At 28.2% G+C, this 25,988-nt stretch overlaps 1 protein-coding gene across 1 annotated transcript; it reads right to left on the bottom strand.

The window, feature by feature from the left end:
• Positions 1-5: 5 nt before the first annotated feature.
• LOC145194792 (DNA polymerase delta catalytic subunit-like) lies at positions 6-22,682 on the bottom strand. Its single transcript, XM_090070985.1, has 22 exons — positions 22,377-22,682; positions 21,958-22,190; positions 21,661-21,858; positions 19,472-19,622; positions 15,987-16,219; positions 15,085-15,441; positions 13,156-13,347; positions 12,804-12,892; positions 12,520-12,630; positions 12,120-12,233; positions 10,913-10,958; positions 10,636-10,737; positions 10,450-10,545; positions 10,217-10,354; positions 10,036-10,137; positions 7,617-7,687; positions 7,267-7,419; positions 4,804-4,906; positions 4,587-4,719; positions 4,307-4,423; positions 529-685; positions 6-397 (listed from the first exon to the last, which is right to left on the bottom strand). Exons 1-22 carry the CDS (start codon positions 22,663-22,665, stop codon positions 301-303), a joined length of 3,282 nt encoding a protein of 1,093 aa, XP_089927111.1. The 5' UTR covers positions 22,666-22,682; the 3' UTR covers positions 6-300.
• Between the last annotated feature and the right edge of the window lie 3,306 nt (positions 22,683-25,988).

Genomic DNA, 25,988 nt, shown 5'->3' with positions numbered 1-25,988 from the left:
ACATATTTACATTCATAATATCTATATTTTTAGTTTACAGAACAGTATATTGCCAAATTTCATAGTCACAATATATGGTACTACTAGCTCACATTATAAATATTCAATAAATAATATTCAATCAGTGATATTCATTTAATACAATGTCAATATTCATGTCAGACAGCAAAGAAACTTATTTTTCTAATATTTATATTAAAACAAAGATTTTCATTTATATTTATAGAACATAAATGAAATAAATAGTTCTCCAAAGTATTTTAAACAAAAAACTTTCATGCCAGACCGATTGCTGTGGATTTACCAAGTGAAGTCACCAAATCGTCGTACAACTTCATCTTGATGGGTCAAATCCTTTTGCACTTTTTTGCGCATATAGAAGATTGGGCAGTCACGACTAAAGAGAATGTGTAACTAATGTTATTTCCTTTACAGTTGGTAACACTTCTGATCATTTGTGTGTTAAAATCATTTGTGCAAGCATCTGATAAAAAAAATATAGTAAAGAAAAAAATTTTAGTTAGCAACCTTGTACACAGAACTTCTTCAATCAAACTTCCTTGACATCGCTGACACTCTGTCCAAAGTTTATTAAATTTTTCTTCTAAAGAATGAAGTGTTGCCATTTCCTTTTGGAAAAACTCAGATTCGTTTGGTTTACAATAGTCACAAACAGCAGAATTTTCTAAAATACAAATGAGAACTTTCTAAATTGAGAGTGGAAATTTTCTAAACTATTTTTTAACGTAATTTTTTTAACAACTGGAAATTTGAAAACTTTAATAATAAAAGAGGTGTCTCAAAGCTTTAAGTTTTTCTTTTATAAAAACTCTTTTTGAAACCATTTTTTTATATTTGTAACACGAAATTTCTTTATTTTTCTTTATTTGAAATTTACTGCACTTAAATAAATCTATAAAAAGTATACTTTTATACTGCCAAATGAAAAGTTTTTGAAAATTTTAATTTATTTTATCTACACCATTACTCTTACTTGATTTTATAACTATTTTTAAAATATATTACAACAGCAAACCTGAAACATCTACCCTGGTAAATTTATTTAGATCTCCATATAATCAATACCACATTACTATCTGAAATGCCATATCTTAGTATCATTCATTAAAATAGTAACTTGACAAAAAGGTCTTATAAAATAACCTGAGCTTATTTGTAACAATGTAATCATTTTGTGCAGCAACTGTGGAATTAAGAGGGGAAAAGACAACAGAAATTGCTTTTTTGTATTCTTTAAGATGAAAAATTGCCAGCTTGTAATGTTTCAACTTTGGAATATACTTATGAATTTTCCCACTAATTCTAGTATTTGTCATGTCAATCATAAAAAGCCTGTTATGACACAAAGATCTCCGAAATAGTCAAGTATCAATAATTAAGATCAGAATGTAATTAAGGTCAGAATGTAATTAAGATCAGAATGTAATCAAGATCAGAATGTAATTAAGATCAGAATGAAATTAAGATCAGAATGTAATTAAGGTCAGAATGTAATTAAGGTCAGAATGTAATTAAGGTCAGAATGTAATTAAGGTCAAAATGTAATTAAGGTCAGAATGAGATTAAGGTCAAAATGTAATTAAGGTCAGAATGTAATTAAGGTCAAAATGTAATTAAGGTCAGAATGAGATTAAGGTCAGAATGTAATTAAGGTCAGAATGTAATTAAGGTAAGAATGTAATTAAGGTCAGAATGTAATTAAGGTCAAAATGTAATTAAGGTCAGAATGAGATTAAGGTCAGAATGTAATTAAGATCAGAATGTAATTAAGGTCAGAAAGTAATTAAGGTCAGAATGTTACACAGTACTATAATGTATTATAAAATTATTACTTCGCATCTCAATTTTTTAATTTGTGTACAAAAATTTTCTTACACTGTTTAATTTTCAGATGTAAAAAATCATCAATTGTCGCAGACAAGATTTTACCTAAACATTTTTCGACACCTTCACGTGTCACTATACAAGTGATCTGCATAACTCAAGTCTCAGACCTCTCATCAAATTTTTTATCTTTGAAGCAACCATTTTGAGAAAACCATATTGGTGGTCATAACTAATTTTACCAAAGCTTTAAATGCAAATTATTTTAAAAAACCTTTAAATAAAACAACTGGTGAGTGTTGGTGCTTTTAAAGTAGCAGAAAAACCCACAAAATCTAAACTAACTGATATGTGTGCATGTTTGCACATTTTTATGTTTACAGGGAAATATTTATGCAACCAATTGAATACATGATTACACACCCACACACTGAAAATTAAATTTTCTTGTAAACCTATATATAATAATTCTTTTTCGTAAGTTTACATGCTTCTTATTAAAGTAATCCTTGGTATAACTCAATTCAATTATTTTTTAATTAATTTTTTCAAGGTCACTAATTCATCAATTAGTTAAGCAATGACAAACTTATTTATGCATTTAAGTTATTTTTGGAAGCAGTAGCTAATCTAAATGACACTACTTTGGTTTCAAGGGGGAATCATAAAAACTCTAGTAAATACCCAGCCAAAGTTGGAGCAAATAAGCTAAAACTTACTCAAAACATTTTTCAGGTTGATCAGATGACTTTTATGTTCTCCTCAAGAGCAAAGTTGTTAAAAATAGAAAATAGAAAAATTAGAAAAATTAGAAAAATAAGATGAATTCAGGGTATTTGAAGGCAATCAAAAAGAAAAAACTTTAATGAATTTTATTTCTTCTTAATCATTTGCTATCTATATTTTTATTTCAAATTTATTTTTACTTAGTTTGTCCTCATGCTTTTGCTTATTTTCAAGTAAAATGATATTTACAAAAGGAAAAAAAAATTCTTTTTCTGTTATCTAAGTGGTCAAGTGAATCAGTTAATTACATTTTTGCACCTAAATTTCATTTAGATGGACAGCTGGCAAAAATGTTAACATTTTCTTAAAGTTAAATAAAATCTTAGTTTTCAAATAACCAATCTTACAAATAAAAGGGACTGCTATAGTTACTACAAAGCAAAAAACATAATGTATTGAACTCAATAAGAGATTTACTTAATCAATAAGACATTTACTATTTATAAAAATCATTATGCAAAATCAAACCATTATAAAAAATTTACAATTTTGCATTTTAAATTGATCAATAACTTCTTTTTTATCACCCTGTTTTTATTTCATCAAGTAATGGCCAATCCTGTTTTTCCAGTTTGCTGAGTGATATCAGGAACTTTGAAAGTTGACCTTACCTTGTCTACAGTTAGTAGTCAGTTCTGCTTCTCATCTTTTTTTTTCATGGCTGTGCACATTTTTTTTTTCATACCATGTTGCATCATTCCAACTTTTAGAATGATCATTCACAACAATTAAGTGTTTTTGCAAACTTTTGAATCTTCTGAAATGAGGACTGTGTGTGCCAATATTGGGTTGGAGGTGACAAACAGTATCTCATTCTCTGATCATACAACCCTATCATTATGAACATTAGATGAGAAATATCATCTACCAAAGGAACATGGGTTGGTGTCTTTATTTTCTCAATTACACTGGTCATATCTCCTTGACCTTTGTTTCTATGTTTGAAAAAATCAGAATACAGCATCTGAGAGGAAAGCAAAGCATCTGAAATGACTGCTTTTTTCTTAGAGATTTTTTGATGCAATAGTATGTGAATGTAAACAGATACTAACACAGAGTCAACTGCCTCAGGTTTGAAGCAAACTTTCCTACACTCTTTTATCTGAACAATTGTATCTAGATCAAAAGAAGGAGCTTGAATGACATGTGCTTGAAAATACCATTTTGTTTTAATACATCCTACAAACTCACTGATATGTTTCAAATCTATCTGTAGCTTACTGTTTTGCTGCACAAACTTCAACTGCTGAAAAAAGTTGAAGTTTTAAGGTAGTTGAAAAAAAAGTTGAAGTTTTGAGGTAGTATAGGCTCTTGGTTAAAAACCTAGCATGATGAACAACTGCAGTTTTGAACAAAACATCCATATTATTATCACATAATATTATGGCATTAGCTTTTATTATATGGGATTTTAAACAGACTTTTGATCATAATTGGTCAATTTTTTTAAACTTCGATTTTTTAACAACTTTACTTGAATAGGATATAGAAGTCATGTTATTGACCTGAAAAAAATTCTGAGTAAGTTTTAACATATTTGCTCCAACATTAGCTGGGTATGTATTTAATATATATATATATATATATATATATATATATATATATATATATATATATATATATATATATATATATATATATATATATATATATATATATAGTTTTTTATGTTAACCTTTTCCTTTTGTGAGTACTGTTCTGCAATGAATGCAAGTAGGCATTTTCTGTGCAAACTTTGCCAAACCACCAACCTTTGCTGTTATAACTGTTTTTACTAAGGTGTGTTCGCCCTCTATAAAGAACATGACATTATAGCTCAACTCATATTTCCACTATTATCTAAATATCACAATAAAAAAGTTCAATTGACATAAATGCTATCAATTTTATTAGATAACTCTTAATCTCAAACAATTTACATCCAATAAAAAAAAAACCAAAAAAAAAAAACCAACTAAATAAAAGATCTGCTGCTTTATTTTCACCAAGTATTGGGTCAAATATACGTAACAATGGTTTCATTAGTTGATGTTCAAGATAGTGGTTTGTATCGATCGGAACGTTATTTTCTAGGACATAAATTGGATCCTAAAAAGCAAATGAAGAGATAAAAAATATCAACTGAAGAGATTATAAATAAAAAAAGAAGCTGAAAAGATTAAAAGCTCTTACTTCTGCTTTTTCGTATCCCTTAGCTCCTTTTACACCAGCAACAATAACATAAGGAACTCTATCCCCAAGTTTAGGGGCTGAACCTGCATCACGTTTTCTCATCCTTAAATAATATATTTATTACTTTAAAATATATATATTTATTATTTGTACTAAACATTTATTCATCTTTAGTACATAGTATCTGTAAATTGCAATTATGTTTTTATTTTATTTTTATATGTAAGATGAATTTAAAAAAATCATATTCATTTGTAAAATGTTTAATATGATATATAAGAGTGGACCATTTTATCTTCTTACAACTTCTAAAACTATCTTCTCAATATCTATAATTTTTTGACCTTGATTTTTGGAAATTGCTTTGTTAAAAAATCCTATATATCAAATACTGTTTACTTGAAAAAACTATATAACAAGATTATGTAAATTTATGAAATACTGTGATGAGATTATGAAGAAAATATTTTGCTGTTATGTTAAACTACAGTTTTAAAATTTTTTGAAATAGCTTGTATTAAAAGAATTTATAGTGGCAAGGTAAATGTAATTTAATGAATGTAATGTAATGATGTAATATAACTAAATGAATGTAATTTAATGAATGTAATAATATAATGTAATATAAGGTAATTAAATGTAATACAATGAATGTAATGAGTGGCAAGGTAAATACACTGATAGCCAGAAGATCATTAAGACTACGGTTTGGTACCCATATTTGGAACCTACTATTTGGAACCTAATGATTGACTTCTACTAAATAGCAGTCAGCCATTTCAAAGAAAATGGCTGACTGCTATTTAGTAGAAGTGGTTCTGAAAATCAAAATCAAAAGTTAAAGAAGGTCTGTTGAGTCAAGAAGTCAAGCAATAAATAACTTATTCACCTGTTTAAATCAGGTCTTTGACTATGTAATTGATGCTGGGGACAAGAAAGTATGTAAAATTAACTCAAAATCTAAATTTATTAGCAATATATTTCACTAACAATATCATTTTACTAATGCATCATATATTTTGATAATGAATTGTAGATAAGTAGTTGGCATCATCAATAGTTGGCAAAGTTTAATGTACCTAGACAATGTTGGCGTAATGTTAAGGGTGGAAGGTGGTCAGATTTTTTTAAAGATATTTTTGTTCCATCATTAATAAACCATTGATCAGAAAACCCCATAGAAAAAGAGATCTTTTTTTTCATCAACGGCAAACAAATTATTACAGTGCTCATAAGAATCTGTAGCTGGTTTTTTTTTCTGCTAATGAAAATTATAAACATTCTAGATTCTTATCAAGGTTTGTACAAGATTAATCCACTTCCAGAGTCAGAAAACACCAAAGTCAAGCTTCTGACTTGTCAAACAGTCTGTTTCGTGAATCAATCAGGCCAGACATACATAATACATTTAAGTCCCTCTAAAACATGTGTGATAAGCCTCATACTCATACCGAGGCCAGAATACATTAGAGAAAATGTACTTAAAAATAGGCAAAAAATTTTTTAAATATAAACATTTCACTTTTGTTCAAATAATTATTTTGAAATTTCAGGGCTAAATGCTACTTTCAGAACTCGGATATTGGAAAGAGCTTTAAAATCTGTTCATCAGAATATTAAAGCTCTATCCAATACCTAAGATGGGGATTCTGGGAGTTGATAAAAGTTGGTTTTACACTATTAATAGATTGTGGTCAAGTAAAAAAAGTTACATAAAAAACACAATTAAATGTTAATACTAACGGCAACAACACTGACAACGACAACATCAACAACACGACGACAATACCAATAATAGTGAATAATTTCTTTTACATAAATTATTATCATCAAAGATTTTCATGGAACTTTTCTCCACAAAGTTACTTGGCTCTACTTTTCTATAGATCACACAACTCCTTTCACCAACATCTCTGGCCACTATCATTGGTTTTCTAATGGCTGCATAAACATCAAAGCTTTCCTAAGTAGAATATTTCTAACGGTATTTAAAGAAACATGTTTTCCACCATTTTTATTAAAGGTTTGGTAAGTTTTTAAGTTAATTTAGGATTGGCTATTACTTGATGAAGTAAAAAATAACTTTTCCAGCTCCTGAATGATGTCACCTATCATTTGAAAGGATGTCACCTGTCATTTGAAATGTGCTCAGGGTATTTTTGATGTAATTCTCAGAGATTAATACTCTCCCATCTCTCAGTTGCTGATTGTTAGAGCCATCCTTCGTACTTATTTCTGTCACTATGTTGCTTTGCTTATTGGTTTTTGAGTCTTTCCTATGTGACTAAACTGCTCATTATTTATCATCATTAAAACTGCTCATCATTTTAATGTTATGTAATTTGTAATTTTTTTTGTTTTAACTAAATTTTTTTTTATAATTTTAAACTTAAAGACTTTTTACTACTCTTTAAAACCTCAAGTTCAGCAACAGCACCAAAAAAACAAACAACATAATCTTACTTCTCAGCAAGAGCAGAATGTGCTTGCTTGGAACCATATTCATCTTCTGTTTTTGTTAATTCCTTTGTGATAACCAGCTCTGAGATATCGATCCTGTTGCACAAAAGATCAGAAATCACTTGTTTTGTATAGTCGACAGCAGCAGTAGGGTTTCTAAGTAAGATCAAAAAAGACTGATGGAAGAGAATACTTGACAAAAGATTACAACTATGATAAAGAGCATAGTAATAATAACACTGATGTAACTTCATAGCATTAAATAATTCTTTATATGTGATACATATTTATGCTATAAATTAATATTATTCAACCAAAAAACATTAATGTTTTAAAAAATAATCAAAGAGAACCTGTCAATAAGTAGCTTTTGAAGACAGGTGTTGATTAATTTTGCAACTAATGGTGCATTATCTCTTCTAACCTAAAAGTACAAGATACTTGCAATAAAATGTATGATTATTACAATAATATAAAATGAAAGTCAAAATATTATAAAATTTAATTTCTATAGGTCAATAACTTAACTAAAAAGTACTTATTTATAAATAAAAAGTACTTATTTAAAAGTACTTATTTAAATGTAAGGCAGGTTTAATGTACTCCATAGAAAAGAAAACCTTGCTTTTTTTTTTTGTCTGGGTGTTTGTTCTCCATGTTATTAATTTAAAACTAAATTATTTTACAAAATTTTTGCAACAGCTAAATATTATTTAACTGTAACTAACAGTTAATTATTATCATTTGACTGTTTACAACTATGTATAATTATTACAATTTATTGCTTACTGATTACTTAGTAAGAAGCTTTGGTTTTAACTTAAGTTTAAGAGCAACAAGCAACATTATTTTTCTGAAGAAGAATGAAAGCAATAACAATTTATTTTAACCTTTTGACAAAATACTGATAATTGGGTAAGCTTCAGAGACAATATTGGTTTCTCCAATCTGACTACAATATAAAACTTTACATTGTACACCAGAGAAACTGTTAACTAATGAGTACAAAATTGGTACTTAGGAATAAATATCAAAATTCCACTTCAACAACAAAAACCAATGTTATTAAAAAGATATGGAGTTTGTATGATCAACAAACAGGTCTGATGAAACATTAGAAAAATAAACAACCTATTGTTGACTCAATACACACAAAAATTGTTTGGCATCATGCTAAATCAATCATGATCAAATGAGTTAATAAAGAAGAAGATAAAGAATTCCAGTTGCAACAGGAATCTGTTTTTATGAATCTGGGTATATGAAACTTGTATCAAAAGAAAAGCAATGTGCTGAGCAAAGTAAAAGATCAAAAAATGTTAATAAAAAATTTAACCAGAGTCTGTCGTTGACAGAAAAGAAAATGAATTAGAAGCTGACAACTTTCATCATAATCAAATTGAAAACCACAAAATGCTTAACTCAGCATGGAAAATGAAAAAAAAAGGTGTCTTGTCAATTTGATCAACTGATACCAAGACTAGGTAGCCATTTTTTTTTTTTTTTTGAACAGTCAAATAAAAAACTTTTTAATTTGCATTAACTTTTACCTTTGTAAAATATTGATGAACTCTGTAAATAAAAAAAAGACTATTTCATTAAAATAATTTTTACTTAAATAATATCATTAAAATAATAACTGGCTCTAATTCTGCATTTGATGTTGCAAATATGGATGATTTTTTCAATGTAAGTGATTTTTTATGTAAGTTTTGTAACTCATCATAAAATTTAATAAATCTTCTATATTAATAAAATTGTTAAACACTTTAAAAAAATTGATTTTATTATATTTAGTATGCTAGCAGCACACTGCTGAATGGACATTATTTGGAACAGTATTATAATGGGGATAAGGTTCCTGAATCTGAAAAAGGTTACATTTTACTTAAATAATATCATTAAAAAAAAACTTTTAGACTTAAATGAAAACTCTCAAATAAAAAAACTAATGTTTTAATTGACAAATATGTGAAATTTTATTTAGTTTTAAAATGAAAAGCTCATCAGGTGCAGAGTTTCTTTTTAATTGAGCAAATGAATTAATTTTACTTACGATAATATTTATAATTTTTAGTTCTATCAAATCATTTAACTTTGCCTGCTGACTTAGTGAGTGTGTTGATTTTAGAAAAGGTTTTTTTTTGAAAAATTCTTCTCAACAAACTTTTGTCAAAGAGCTATTTAGAAAGCATGTACAAATGAGTAATATAGCAGAGAGAAAAATGCATTAGTAAAACAAACTAAGCTAACATTTGGCAAACTGCAAAAATATTTTAGATGCTTTTCCAATATTTGAATGATGTAATGAAATTATTTAAAATTAATTATTATATATTATTTTATTTATATTTATTTATTATTATGTATTATTATCCTTAATATTCAAAAATCTATTTGTAATCCTTAGTTTCCAAAATCAACCTGTAATCAACCTGTCACTGACAAGAATTCATTTAAAAAAAAGTCAAAATAGCAATTTTTGTCATTCCAACCAGTCGTAGACTGTTGATCAGCTGTTATTTTCCACTTTGTTTTGCTTCATCTGCTGTTTTACTAAAAACTACAGTTATTATCTTTGTATCACCTTTGTATATAACTTTGTATACTTTGTTTATCACCTTTGATACTTTGTCAACTTTGAAATTGCTGAGAGAATTAAAGCTTACTGCTGCCCTTCAAGGTAGTTGTTTCCTGGGATGGCAAACAACTGACAGATTTTCTATTAACTATAAAAGCATTACACATAAAAAAGGCATATTATTAACTTACTGTTTCGATCCCCTTACAATCCATCTTGTCATATGAGTCTGGCTTGGAGTAGTAAAGGCCGGCATATCGTTTCTTGCTGATTAATAAATAAGGAAAGTAAACCTGTAAATAAAACAAAAAATCTTTTATTTCTGACCAAAGAACTTAACATGCTTTCACAAAATCACAATAAAGTTAAAACCTTCTCAAACTCTAGTTTTATAGGATTAATAAATTGTTGAGATACAAATGCAGCAGCTTCTCTTCCAAGTACCATGCTATCTGGTACATTATCAGGACCAAAACAAACCATTACAGAATCAGTGTCACCATAAATAACCTAAGAGTAAAATTTAAACAAAAATTTTGTTTCAAAATGTTTTAAACAAAAATCTGAGAATAAATCAAAGGAAAATTCTTTCATGGTTCACTTACCTTAGAATCATACTTGTACCCATTTTTAATGTTGTATGTATCTTCTACCAGCTGCTTAGTCCTCTCTATCATTTTACGCCCAAATGCAGTGACACTCTAAAATATTTTCAAACTACTGTACATCTATGTGAAATTGCCATACAGAGTTTTATCCTGTGTTATCAAATTTTTCTAATAAGAACTTACTGATGATATTTCAATGCAAGGAAGCTTCCCAACTTGAGCTCCAGTAAATCCATAGACTGAATTTGCACTTATCTTCAGAGCAAGTTGACGACCATCTAAAACCTAAAATTGTCATCATTTAACTTTTGTTGCAAGATTACTTCATTTTTAAAACTCAACTTTTTTTAAACCAATATAAAAGTGTCTATGAATCAGCTTGAAGGCATCACACAAAATACAGAGAATGTAAGACACAACAATAACAACATGTAAAGAATTAGAAGAAGAAAAATGAAACCTTTGCTTTAAATGGATCTGTTTCTCCTTTTAAATCATCTTTTGCTCTACAAATACAAAATATTTTTAAAATGTAATAATTTAAATATCCTTTTTTTACATTTTTTGTGTTCATTTATAAATTTTTTAGCAGAAAATTTCTTTATGCAATCGGTTAATTCCAAGTAAATTTAACCAGGCAGCCATTAATCTCAGAATGTGTTGATTTTTTTCACTTTCAAAACTCTTTTTAATGTTAGATAACCCTAAATATTTCAGCATTCAAAATTAAAATTTCAGCTTCCAACTCCAAGCTGTTCTAGAGTTAACTATGATTTAGCCCATAGGATCCTTAATCACTCTTTCAATTTAGAACTACACAGCTAATTTTAGGAACAAGTTGAGAAATATTTTATCTTTTTGCTAAAAGTTAGATATTTTAGAATGAGTTAGTATTTGGGTATATTTTGGAATGAATTATACCTGACTATATTTTCAATTAGGGTATTATGTTTGGTTTGTTTGGTCAAGACTGAGCAGTGAATGCCTTCGGGAAGTTCTAATTCACTTAAGTCAACTCCTCAAAACTTAAACACACTTTCAGTTTCAGTTAAAAGTAGAAACTTTTGCCAAAGTTATCCTTTTTTAAAAATGTTGAAGCAAAATTTCAAGTAATCTCGTAAAATAATTAGTTGCATATTGGAATTTTTAGTAACAGTTATTAATATTAATTCTTCCAGAGTAACCATAATTAACAAACATTGGTGACATTTTCATTTTGTTGTTGTTGTGATGAAGGTGCACAAGTAACTCTCCATCCTCAGAGTATTTTTATGTAAAAAATCCTTTTGGGTTCTTTAAGACTTCAAGAGTTATCACTTGTCGAGCAGAGAAAAAAACCAAAACTAAACAGCTCAAAATTGCTCCCTCCTTAGGAGGTGCTGATTAAAAAAACTTTAGGATTAATGGAAGCTGCTTATTATTTAAAAGAAAATCTTTTTCAATAACAGGAAACCTTTACTAATTTTTACTTATTCTTAGTAAAAAATTTTTAAAAATCTGCAAAGTGTGGAAAAAGAAATTTATATTCTATTTATTTTAGCATTAATATTTAAATTTGATGAGATGAATTTTCCACAAATAAATTTGAAGCTTTACAGATTTTGATGAAACTCTTACAAACCTTTGAGCAATAGTTTGAAAACAAAAATTTAGCGGAAAAAACTTACTTTTTTCTTGCGCTCAGAAGATTTTCCAAGATTTCTGGGAGAAGACCCTTGCGCACACTTGTTTTGACAAAACAGTGGTTACTCGGAGTAATAATATACTCATCAGGATTCATTCTATAGAAAAAAACTAATACTGTTTTTCATACTTTTAGAAGGCAGAAACTATGTATAATTAATAAATTATAATAAATTATAAACTATATTATTGATATGTTTGATACACCACAAAACATTGATGAGTTTATTACTATATTAACTATATATGCCAATATAATAAATAAAATTTTTCGAGAAAAAAGTTTTGAATTTTGAATTTTAATATTTATGAAATTTATAAATATGAAATTTAAAAAATTTCAATGAAATTTTAAATTTCAAAACTTAAAATTGAATGCTTTACCTTTCTAAATCACTTTTATTGAGCAATGTAGTGTAGCACAAGTTGTGTGCCATCATGATTGATGGGTAGAGAGAAGCAAAATCAAGTGTGGCAATTGGTTTTGTGTAATAGCTAAAGGCATTTAAAAGTCCATTAACTCTTCATATTACTCCAAATAACTGATTTTAGTCATAAATATATATTCATTTATTATTTATTCACATAAAATAATTTATTTTACTTAAATCTAACAATATTATATGACCATAAAACAAATGAATAGTTTTTTCTTATAATCGACTAACCCTTTTATGGGATCAATAACAGTTGCACCTTCATACTCATCTCCAGCTTCTATTTTTTGAGCCGGCAATATAAGGTCTTGCTGCTTAGCCTAGGGAAAATAAAAATTGCAAATAAAAAGATAAAAAAAGGGAACTACTTTCATTAAATTCAGACATGAAAATGTTTTAGATTTTTCACCAAGGATGTGAAGCCAAACTTGACTTACTTTTCTTAGAAATCCTCTGAATAAAAAAACAAAAAAATCAGTATTTAAGATTCCTATGGAGGCCTTTTTAAAGATTCTTATGGAATTGTTGTTTAAGAATCCTATGGAAGAAATTATTTTGCTTGAAAAATGTTTAATCAGTATACCTTTCTAAGAAGTTGCGAAACAACTTTCACTTGTTGCCCTCGTGTAAGTAGGTATGATAAAGGTACTCCTGTTACACGAGCCATTTCCATGTAATTAATAACACACATTAACTTTTCAAGAAGCCTTAATGGTAGAATAGCATCTTTCATACAATAAACAGCAAGACGCCGCCGTGTTTGATCATTACCATTCTAGAAAATAATAACACTAATGCAACAACAACAAAAATTTATGTTTGTAGATATCTTTAAAAACTTATCAAGATATTACTTATAAGCTTAAAGAAAAAAAAACATTAAAAAAGATGTTCAATGTATTTAAGGTGATAGCCAGGAACATTTGAAAAACTTCAAAAGCAATTTTAAACTTAACAATTCCTCCTGTAGTTTTATCTTCTATTACAAATTGAATTTATAACAATATACAGAAATAGTTTATAAAAAATCAATTTAAATCAATCACATTAGAAAAATAGTTCACTACATTAGAAAAATAGTTCACTTGTAATATAAGCAGCATATTTTAACTACACATTTAAAAAAAAATTTCAGGTAAATAAAAAAAATATTATTAAGTATATTTACAGATTCATACGCAACATTTCTGCTTTAAATAATTAACTTAAGATCAAAACTCGGAAATCATGTACGGACTCCCTGGTTGGCTCCAGTTAAAAATATCTCAAAAAAATTTTAAATAAAAATCGAGAAATTTTTTTAGTTATTCGATATCACAGAAAATGTTTGTATATTATTTAAAACAGCATGGTAATGTCTTTTTTTTAGTCAGGAAGTGCTAGAATAGATTTTTTTGTGTAAGGAATCGTGTATATATTTATTAGATGATGTAAATTAGTTTTAACCAGGCTCAACTGACAGTATGAACTGCATTATGTTGTAGGTTAATTCTGCATCATTCAAAAAGCTGCTTTGAAATTTTGGGAAAAGACTGGGCAAATAGAGCAGCTAAGGATTGCACTGATAAGTTAGTACCAGCTTCAAGTTGAAAGTAAAAATAAAAAAAAATGGGTAAAATGAAGGATGTAAAGTAAATAAATTCAACACATTGATAAACCTTTTCAGAGGAGAAACTGTTGTGTTTGCAAAAGCGATGTTATAGAAATATAGTTATAGAATAATAAATGAATAAGTATAAGTCAATAAGAGAATAAGAAAGTCATTTAAGTGCAACAAAGTTAACTGACAAAGATGATGAACTAAAGGATTTATAAAATTAGTCTAATTTATCTTTTCTTCTTTTTAAACTGTTGCCATCTCATTATGAAGCTAATAGAACAGATTAAAATGATTTTAACTTTTATTTCCATATACTATAGCAATTTTAAAGTCCTTCAGTAAACAAAAGATAATGGTTTAAATAACTCATGAGTTTAATAAAAAAAAAAAAACTAAAACCAAGGATCAATTCATTCATAAGATAGTCTATGTGAATGACAAATTTTTCTGAATTGTAAAAAACAGGGCCCTTATAGTGAGTAGTACAAGCAGTAGAATCAAGCAGTACAAGCAAATGTTTTTATGCAGTTTTTATTTTTATCAAATAATTCAATAAAAAATTCAAATTTGAATGTTTCAAGGCTTGAGGAACAACATTAATTGTTGTCTGATTTAAAAAACCTTTTGGGTTTAGCATATTTTCTTTAATTTGAATTGACTAAAAGGATGTCAGTTTACAATAATTATTGATAAAACGATATTTCTGGGTATCATTGAACTAAGAACTGAAGTTTAAAAACTTTTAAATTTTACAAAACTATAAAAACTTATTAGAATTTCAATCATTCTGCAGCATCCTAACACTCTAGTTTAAAATTTGTAAAGATTTAACTCGTGATCATTATCTAGATGTTCAATCAGATCACAGGATTAGATGTGCAGAGGTGATAAACAACTTTAAAAACATATTACCTGTAAATCAGAAATAATTGCATGATGTACGTCTTCCTTTTGCTCTTTTAAAAAATGATAACTCACTGAGTTAAGTGTGTATGAACGCAACTTGTAATCACGCAACAATATGTGTAAAAGATCAAACTGCACAACACCTGTAATGTTAATTACTTTGTTCTCACGTTTGCCATATGCACGAGACTGGAACACTGTATTTGACATTGTTGTTTTTTCTCCTTTTATTCTGCCAAGGTAAGAGAAACTATGAACTTTGAGCGCTTTGGCACGATTGAGCAGATAAGGGAAATCAAAATTAACTATATTATATCCTGTTATCATATCAGGGTCAACGTCATTTACAAAATCTGACCACGCCTAAAAAGTTGAAAGAGGAAAATTTTTACTACAAGTATGTTTAAAAATGGCCAACTATTTCGTTATAAATTCCTTTTAAAAAAAAGATGTTATTACAAGAAAAGGGGTAATTTTTAAAATTTATAGAATTGTTATAAGATGTTCACTTAGACTTCTGAACAGGATGTCACTTTTTTTTTTTTTTTTAATGATAAATCAACCAACAAAACGTCGTTAAAATTCTAATCAAAAGCTCAAAGTTGGCTGGTGATGTATTTGGATTTTTGTTTAGAGCGCTGAGTTTTATTTCAGGATCTTTAGAGTAACTTCTGTTAACGCGTTCCTATGTTAATATGCTTTTGGTTTTCCAGTTTCCAAGTTTTTATCTTACAATAAAAATTGCAAAAAACATCGAAACATAATAAGTAAAATTACAGTGAAGGATCTTTTTCACTAAATATAGATATTAAATTCAAGCCAACATTTTGATTGACATAAAACTTTTTTTAGAAAAAATTGATAAAGCAGCAAACAGGAGGAAATTAATTATTAAAATCAATAAACACCATGAAAAGATCATTCTCATTTGCATAAGAAAGGACTTGGCTTCCGACAACAGGGGCACAAGTGTCCAGTGTAAAAATATTACGAATAAATGGTTCTTTCTCGCCTTGATGAATAACCATGTTAGCAATTTGAATGACTTTGTCTTTATCAGGTTCGGGAAAAATACCTTTGCGACCAGCACATTCAATGTCAAAACTAAGTATTCTTATTGGAGCTACTTTGTCCCATTCACCTAAACAAATGTTAAAAAAAATACATTTTAAAAAACTTTTTCAATAAAGAAATTTATAGGATTAAGTGGGAATAAAATCTAATGTGGTATAACTTACAAACAAACATACTAGAAATATTTAACGAAGGAAGCAGCCATACTAATTCATTAAAAGGATATTTTTAAAAATATTACAATAAAAGTTTAAAACATTTTCATAAATAAAAAGTAAAAAAAATATTATTTGTGAATATTTTCTGTCAATTGTAAACATTGTGGATTTCCACAATCATCAGGCATTAATTTAAGTTAATGCAAAAAAAGTGTTAAAGTACTGGTGCATAAATCAAGACTTCAACCCATTTCGAAAATACAAAAAAGACCTTAACTTGCTAAATTGACTTTTTTTATATTAAACTTTTTAAAATCAAATTTAAAAGCATTTTCAGTTAAAGGCCTTCAAAACTAGCATCATGAAATGAATGATAGGTCAAACGCTAAACTATTTTATTACAATAACACAAAAAGGTAGATCAAAGTTTATTACAGTGTTTTAAAAACTTGGCCTCAAGGTTGGTGATGTTCCTTTGAAAAAAGTTTTCAACTTTCCCAAGTGACCTTTGACACACTTCATTTGTGTAATTGGTGTCTAAAGGAAAATGATTCCAAATATCATAGTGTCTTTCCAAACACTCAAGGCAATTATCAGTTAATGCCAATTTTAATTGTGTTATATTGTCAGTGTTTCTTCTGCTAGAGAACCATGGTTTTGCCCAATAAAATTGCACTCCTCTCTTACAGATTCATTTTTTGACTGGGTCAAAATCAGATATTTCAAGTAATAGATTGCTCTTGAATTCCATTGTGTATTACAAATAGGTCCTGGTTAGAAAAAATGAAAATTTATTGTGTCTCGATAAGACTTGTATCCTTAACATAACAAATCCAGTTCTGTATAATCATTCCTGCCATATTTACTACTTTTAATAACTGGTGTATTTTTCAGTTAAATCATGGTAATTACTAATTAACTCATTAATGAAACAGTAATTAATATTAGGTGACATTGACAAGGAAGCAACCTTTGAGTTCATAAAGTGCTTAAATATTAGGTCCAGAACATGAAGTCAACAAGGATGATACACTAAACCTGGATTGATTTTTCTCAAGCATTTAACTACTCCATTTCTTGAACCTGTATTTACTCATGTGATATCACATTTAAACAGAAATTTTATTGAATGAATTCCCAAATAACTTTGTGTAACACATTATAGAGACATTGCCTTTCTCTAGTACTTTCAAAGATATAACAAAAGATTTAGACTTGCTGAAAATGCAAGTGTTCTAATAATATTGTTTGTTTATGCTCTTACCATCAAAATGTAAGCACCATATTTATTTCAACAACTCAATATAAGATCAAAGCAAACTTATGGGGGTAATAGGCTCTGTCAAAGTACTGCATTGACCTTTGCACCCATCAAAAGACTTCTGAAGTTCATAAAAGAGTTTGTCTTCTAGATTTTTAGCATTCTTGGCCAATAAGTCAAATATTTTATCCCAGTTATTTTTAATACTTGTCTTCTTAATCATATTTAGTGTTGATTTAATCACAAACTTATAATTATGAATGGCAGTCTCTTCTTTACTTCATATTGATTTTTCCAGAAAACATGGTATCATCATATTATTCCTTAATTGACAAACTTCAGTAGAGACTTCTTTAACAACATCTCTTGACCTAGAAATATTTCCCAATTCTAAGAGAAAATGATATCTTCCTAATATATGCTTCTTCTAACATAATTTTGAAAAATCCATCAGTGACTAATTAATTAAATTTCCATGTAAACAATTTCTTGGCTTGGAAATATTGAAAGGGCGATCAATTTCTCTAATTAAGTTATTCTCTGATATCTTATACAACTAGAATATAATTTAGATTTAAAAATATACAATACATTAGAGTTAAATAATATGAACTATTTAAACAATTTTTCATATTTTTGACAGAATTTTAAAATTTGAGCAGATTTTTTTTTGCATTTTTATTATATATATATTTTTATATTTTTATGTTTTTGTGAGTATTACTCCACCAATGGTCACAGTGGAAAAAAATATCTCACCCCTAATATATAGTTACTAGCTGTAATACCCAGTGCAATGTGCCGGTTTTTCCAGCTCTTAGATAAAAAACTGTATTAATCAGGAATGCAATCATAGTTATGTAGTCATGTTTTTGGGAACTAAACCACACTGTGATGATGTAGCTTTTTTGAAACAAACATAAATCACAGTAATCTTCTCTCAAACAAAAACCTGTCTTTAAAAATTTTCTTGTTCATTTATACTGTATACAAAAATCGTCATAAAAAACCACTAACACGTAATTACAATTTTTTGGTTTTCACTGGTAAAAATTATTAAAATTAATAGCTCTGTTGTCACCTCCTCGCCAGGGGTTAGGAAGGTTTGGAGGTAGCTGGAACTTGGATCCAGCTAAAAGCACCCTGAACATGGAGTCCCGGTTGGTTCAAACCTGGACTGAAACCTGTGTGCAAAATTTGGCGAGGATTTGTATAAAGAATACACCCACATACACACTTTGGGCTTTATATATTAGATTCAATTTACATACTTGATCAACTTAAACACTTGTATATACGGTGTATACAAACATGAGATGAAGTAATAATGACATAATAGTAATAATGACAAGTAATAATGGGGAGAATTAACTATACAATGTAATTAACCTGCTATTTTAAGGTTTAAAAATGTTACTTTTAAAAATATGACTCTTTTGAAAAATATTGTTGTAAAAAACATGGGTAAGTAAAAATAAAAAAATTGGAACTCCTTTTTACAACCCTTTATAAAAAAAAATCTGTTTTATGTGCTTTCAACTACATGATAAATAATTAATCTAAAAATCTAGATCCCTTGCTTCTGACCTTCAACTGTTTTTTTTACGCTTGATTTTTAGATTTATTCATCTTTTAATACTATTTTGTGTGGAATAAATTTCTTTCACAATTTCTTTCGAGAGATTTCCAGTATTTATGTTACAAAGCAGTCATACAAAAAATTTCATTGAATAAAATCAATATTAAAAAAAGTGGTAAAATAGCACAATATCACATTTATTGCTTCATCTGGAATTTGTTGGTATAACAAACGAGACATGAATAATGCTTAATTGAATCAAGTTTGAGATGAAAATTTATTGTTAATTTTTTAAATAAGAAAAACTCAATAAGAATTTACCTTCTGGCTTATGACTGATAAATTTATCATATGCAACATCCACTTCTAACTGACAACGAGATACTTTAGATTCTTCTCGAATTTGGTATGAGCCTGCTGGTAATTCAATCCAATTGCATCCAAATGTATTTGTATCAACCATAAATCTAACCTTTAATATTTCATTAGCAAAAGTAACTGCAATGTCAGATTTTATACATACATACATACATACATACATACATACATACATACATACATACATACATACATACATACATACATACATACATACATACATACATACATACATACATGCATACATACATACATACATTAGGGTGACAAAAAAAAATCAAAGTGCTCAAAATTGGACTCTCAACCCTTTATTGTGCTCCTTTTAACTAAAAAATAAACTGTGCAAAATATTATTAGGATATTTTCATATCTAGGGGTTGTCAGATTTAAGGGTAAACATAAAACAAAAGCGAATGTACTTTTTTTTTTATTATTACAAAGTTTTAATTATTTTATTCAAATGTTATTCAAGTGTTATTTATACGATTTTAATCAATGTTTGAATCAGGTTGTGTTCACTTGTTTTCACTTGTTGATTGTTCATTTGTTTTTATTAATGTGTTCACAATTGTGGACTTTTGCTTATTTGGAATTCGACGTTGATATTCTTCCACAGTTTGTAAAATATATTGCAGTTGAGTTTCATCTTCTGTCAAGATTTTTGTGTGACCTGAAACGAGTTTCACCAATCATTCAGCTGTGTCATTCACAACTATGTGCATCCTGGTATTCGGTTATGGTACTCCACTTGTCTGGGCAATCTTCCTTCATAAATATCCAATTTCTTCCAAGCAATTCAAATACATATTTTGATCTCTTTGTTAAAAAGTCATCTAAGTTCATGCTTACAATTTTATCTATTAATCCATTACCTTCATACCTTTTTAGCTGGGTTTTTGTGGTTGGCTTTTTATGTGCAATCATTTTTTCTTTGGTTTGGTTCTCAACATCATTGTGAAAAAAGAGAGACTCACAAGGTCTTCAGTTAAATACCATAAATGTCCTGCAATGGCTTTTATGACAGATTCAGCCACTTCTTTATCAAATATTTTAAAATGATTCAATTTCCTAATCAGTGTCAGGTCATTGTGAGGAGCAGATGAAAAGATGGGAGCTCAAAACCAATGTTCCATGTAAATCAATATTGAAAAAATCAAAAGTCGTATAAGATTCTTCTTTTCATTTTTTGCTAAATAAAATTGATGTTGAAACAAGTAGATTTTAAGAGAGTACAGTGCTTTTGCCATCCATCATGCTTGGTGCATAGCACCAGGAGAACAAAAAGTTATTCCCCTTTGACCTGGAGGAGTTTTTCCTAAAAAAATTATCAAAAGTTGCTAAAATTCTTTGTAGTTGTTGCAAGGTTGTTTTGATCCTTGCATCATATTTACAGTAAAATTCTACTGCTGGTGGTACAAGTGAATCATATACTTTGAGATCTGCATCAGTTAAGAGCCATGATTCAAAATTAAGTTTGCTCCACTGATCATGGAATCATTAAAACAACTTAACCTCTGGACCAAAAGATGCTCCAAAACAAGTTTTGTAAACATGGGATAAAATCACTTCATGAACATGGTGTCGACAGGCTGTTTATAATAAAGACTTTCCAATTAATTTTTTCAGCAAGGTACAAGCACCTGAATATATATCTGTATGGTTGAAGTAGTATCAAAACAGAGTGCCACAATACTGTCATATTACATATAAAATATTGATAACATATAAAATATATACATATAAAATATTGATAACATTCTCAACTTAATTAGTAAAATAGAAAAGATAAATGATAAAATATGAAAAATGTGGGTTCAAACAGCCTTACAAAATTAAAAAACTGGATTGAGCAACTCCTAGCATTAACAATATGTATCCAAAATTTCCCAATATCATTTTTTTACTAAATGGAACCAAATAAGAGGTTGAGAGCGTAAGAATAAAAAAAAAAAATTTTTTTAATGCATTTATTTGTCACCCTAACATACATACATACATACATACATACATACATACATACATACATACATACATACATACATACATACATACATACATATATAAATAGTTTGATTTCAGAAATTCTAATTAATTTTTTTCAAAAAATTTAAAAGTAATAAATAATTGCAAACCTCAAAATCAATATTACTTTCATAAGTTTGGTCTGCTACTGTTCCACAACCAGGAATATGAATACCCCCTTCTAAAATTCGTCTTGCAGGTGCAATAAGTTTTTGTAGAGCAACAGTAACACACAGAAACAACCGCTTCTTGTTAAACTTATATCCAAAAATACTTGCTTTCATCATTAACTCAACATTCACTACTGCCTACATATTTGAAACATTTTTATAAAAACAAAGTTATGCTTAAAAAAAAACTTTTTTGACCTGTTTTAATCATAAAATACTTATTAATATGTTATATACTTTAGTAATCTGATCTTTTTTAGATTTCATATCATTAAGTATAGCTTCATTTAAACAGTCACGAAAGATGCTGCACTCTTCTGGCTTGAAATTATTTGGAGCAGCAATATAGAAATATGGCACAAATCCATGTATATGACACAAAACACTATTTCCTTGCATAGTAATACCAAAAAAACGAACAATTTGTGTTTGCCCACTTTTTAGTCCTGGCATACCTTCAAGATAAGGCCCTAAAATATAAACAAACAAAAAAAAAAACACTCAATTTACTTGAAAATGTTTTATGAAAATTAAAGCCTCTACTCATTCATTGAACAAACAACTGAACATCTTCTTAACTGTGCATCATTATATAGTCATACAAATTATGTATTATTTTACAATCTGCATAAGTATATTGTGCTTTATGTACCAACCTGTATAATGATCAACCTCAAACTGTTGAAAAATAATTGGATCTTTATCTGGGTTAATATTTGGTAAATTAGGACGTTGCCATTTTTTTGAATTACTTGTTGAACGCCTTGTTGGAATAAAAAGTTCATCCTGCTGACTTCCATCATTTGTAGATTGACTTTCTTTTTCTAGTGATTCAATTAAAGCAAGATCTTCTTCAAAACTACTTGGGGTAAACTCTTCTGAGTCTAATTTCTGACGTTTTTTGGCACCTTTTTCAGTAACTAGGGACTTTCTTTTGTCAAACATTATGAACACTTTTTATACCTAAAAAATTGTAGTAAAAAAACTTACAAAATGATTTTTTTTTTCTAATTTTCTTTTTTTTTTCTTTTTTATTTTTTCCAATTAATAACTCTTTAGTTTTTCAACCAGTTTTAAAAATTTAAAAAAAAGTTGTAATGTTAGAATTTATATATTCATATTATTTCCAACACTACAACTATTAATATGTGATATATATATTGTATACACACAGAGTATCATTTTGGTGATACAAACTCTAAGAAAATTATGAAGGGGTACTCTCCAGAAAAGTTCCAACAAACAGTAGAGGTTGCTACCTGTGAAACTCTGAGCAATACTGATTTTAAGCAATATAATATAAAACAATTATATTTTATTATTGGAGATGATAAATATGTATTGCAGTTATGGTCTTATTTACTATTTAAAAACAATTAAATAATAAATTGAAGAGAATGTTCTTATGCATTTAGTATGCTGCTAATGTTTACTGGCCATCACCATCATTATAGAGTAATTGTTGCCTTACTCCTATCTGAGTAGCACTTTCTATACTATTTCACAGGAAACATCAAATGGTGTTTCTGTTCTTCTTTATTAGTATGAAGCTTGTTATATACTGCTATATCATTCACAACTCTTAATGAACTATCTATAGGCTCTATAACTGCATAGTATTGTCTTTCCTGGCACAATCAAAACTGGCTGACTGTTTAAATGAAATGGTGTAACTCCCATAAAAATAATGACTAAATCTAGCAGTTCCTTGTAATTGTCATGAGGCTGAAACTTGTTTAACTGTTTCTGAGTAAATACAATCATTATTGATATTAGAAAATTTGCTAACAGCAAGTTTGTTGATTGTTGAAATCTAAAAAACTGTTGGTTAATCAAAGATCATTTTACCTGGAATCATTTGAACACTGCTATCTCAGGACTGTTTGATGGCCTAATTAAATGCATGATCACTGCTTTCAAAACAATTTCTTGAATATAATAATAAAAGCCAACCACAAAATTTCTTTTTCCATCTTTTGCTCAAGTGACACATCCCCAGCATTAACTGAGATTGTATCAGAAGACAAATCTTGATACTGTCACTCATTCTTCATGAGACTACTGATACATGAACAGCATCTACGGCAGCTATGCCAGTACCTTTCAGCAACTTTGGGACAGCTAGCAACTGATCAATTCCTTAAACAGACACAAGGATAGCAGTCTGTCAATTTTTTCTTTAACTGTTATAACCTCAAGTATCTTACCATCCTAGTGGATAATTGATGGGGCATTTGGATTGAAATCACTTTTTAAACATTCAGCTGTCGACTGCCCATGTTTCATCCTCGTTTGGCACTCTGAAGTACAACCATTACAACTACTGCAGCTTCAGCCAATCACTTTGGCTAGATTGTGCAAAATTAAGCAGTCCAATTTTCCTTGACATTCTTGTCTGCACTGCAACTGGAGGAACTCTCTATCCTTTTCTATAGTCATGAGTTTCATAGCATTAGAATTGAGCTATGTCAAATAAATTTGCCAGGGTTTGTTTCCGTTCATTTATTTACCTTCAGTTGCAGATCCACTGACCAATTAATTTCATTTTCTTTGTTTCTGGGGAGTTTTTCACATTGCCTGAACAGACTTTCCACCTTACCAATAACATGTTTATGTAATATTGCTATCATATGAGTTTTATTCCATACTTTTAAGTGGTATTTGGCATGACATGCATTCTTCACAATTTTCTCAATTTGCTTATAGTGAAAAAACAATTTCAAAACTTCATTTTTAAACAAGACTTGACCTATAATATGAAGACGCAGAATGAAAAAAATGAGCTAAAGTTATGGTCAAATAAAATCTCAAAGGAGTGGTCAATTATTGGAGTAAGAAAATCAAGTAATCAAAACGACATTTTTAATGATAATTACTCTCTGAAAATATTGATATTTAGTGAGCAACTTTGAGCAGTAATAAAGGAGTTGGAATTTTTATGGTATTTGTCAGATGAGTTGGTAGGTCTTTGCTTGTTTGATCGCAACATTTAAAAAGAAATAAAGTGTGAGGTAATTTATACAAAAATCTTCTGCCAAAATTTATACAGTGCAAACAAGACAAAATCTAGCACCTATAACTTAACAATTTTACGAACAGAAATACTATGAAAATATTCTAAGTATTTGGTGTAAAAGAATTCTAGAATATTGAAGTGACAGAGTGGAATAATCTAATTTGTTGAAGCAACAATCCATTTAAAAACATTCTTTATTAAAAATTTCTGATTCTATTAGAAAATAACTTTTTACTCTAACTTTAAACGCTAAGAGTGCTCCCTTATTTCAATAAAACAGTATATTCTAAAATTGCCTTAATATGTAAAATTTCCTAACTTATTAATAAAATATTCAAAAAAAATTTAGTATTTTGAAGTTATTTTTACAAAAATATCTAGTAAACTTTAAACTGTTAAAGAATGCAGAAAAAGAAAAATTTATCATTTGCATTACAATTATTATTTTTAGTTATTTTAAATTATTGATTAAAAAATTACTACCTTAAATATTTTTTTTTTAGGTTAACTTCGAACTCAAGAAAAACTAAAGAAAAAAAGAAATCAATACTTAAAACCCAAACTGTCTCCAATTCAATTGCAGAAATTTTTTTTTATTTTTGAGAAATGATTTTTATTACTGAAGTGAACGATAGTAAGTATAATTCAAGGACAAGACTTTTAAACTTAATCTTTTAAAATATAAACAGCCATAAAAAAATGCTTCAAATTGTATTTTTATCCTGTAAAGAAATTTACGTCATAAATAAAAAATCTAAACAATATGAGGAAAAAAACTTCTATAAGTTTTAAAAGCTATTAAAGCATGCACACACAGATATATATATATATATATATATATATATATATATATATATATATATATATATATATATATATATATATATATATATATATATACTATAGTACATTTGGGTTATAGAAAGTAACAATTGGGTTATTATGATAAAGCTGACCAAGCAGACACAAGTATGGGCTTAATCTGAATGCCATATACATACAGATTTGACTAACAACCAAATATACATTACATAGACGTTAGTATATAGAGAGTCAGTACATAGCTAATAAATGTAGATATCTAGCTTTATCTATTTAGGCATAAAACTTCATTTATCTCTACTACAACGCAATTCACTATATAGATGTGAAATAATTGCATGGCGAAAGTTTGGAGTTGGCCCTTTCCCGCGCATCATCAAAACTAAAAGTCATGCTTTTAAAATGAGTTTCCTACTAAGTTCCCTGGCTG

This window comes from Hydra viridissima, unplaced genomic scaffold (genome assembly GCF_058129835.1).
Source record: "Hydra viridissima isolate aposymbiotic clone 2 unplaced genomic scaffold, HvirCarnegie_v1 scaffold_13, whole genome shotgun sequence".
In the NCBI taxonomy this organism is placed as follows: Eukaryota; Metazoa; Cnidaria; class Hydrozoa; order Anthoathecata; family Hydridae; genus Hydra; species Hydra viridissima.
The sequence above is the reverse complement of the archived record's forward strand: the minus strand, read 5'-3'. Positions and strand labels throughout refer to the sequence as shown.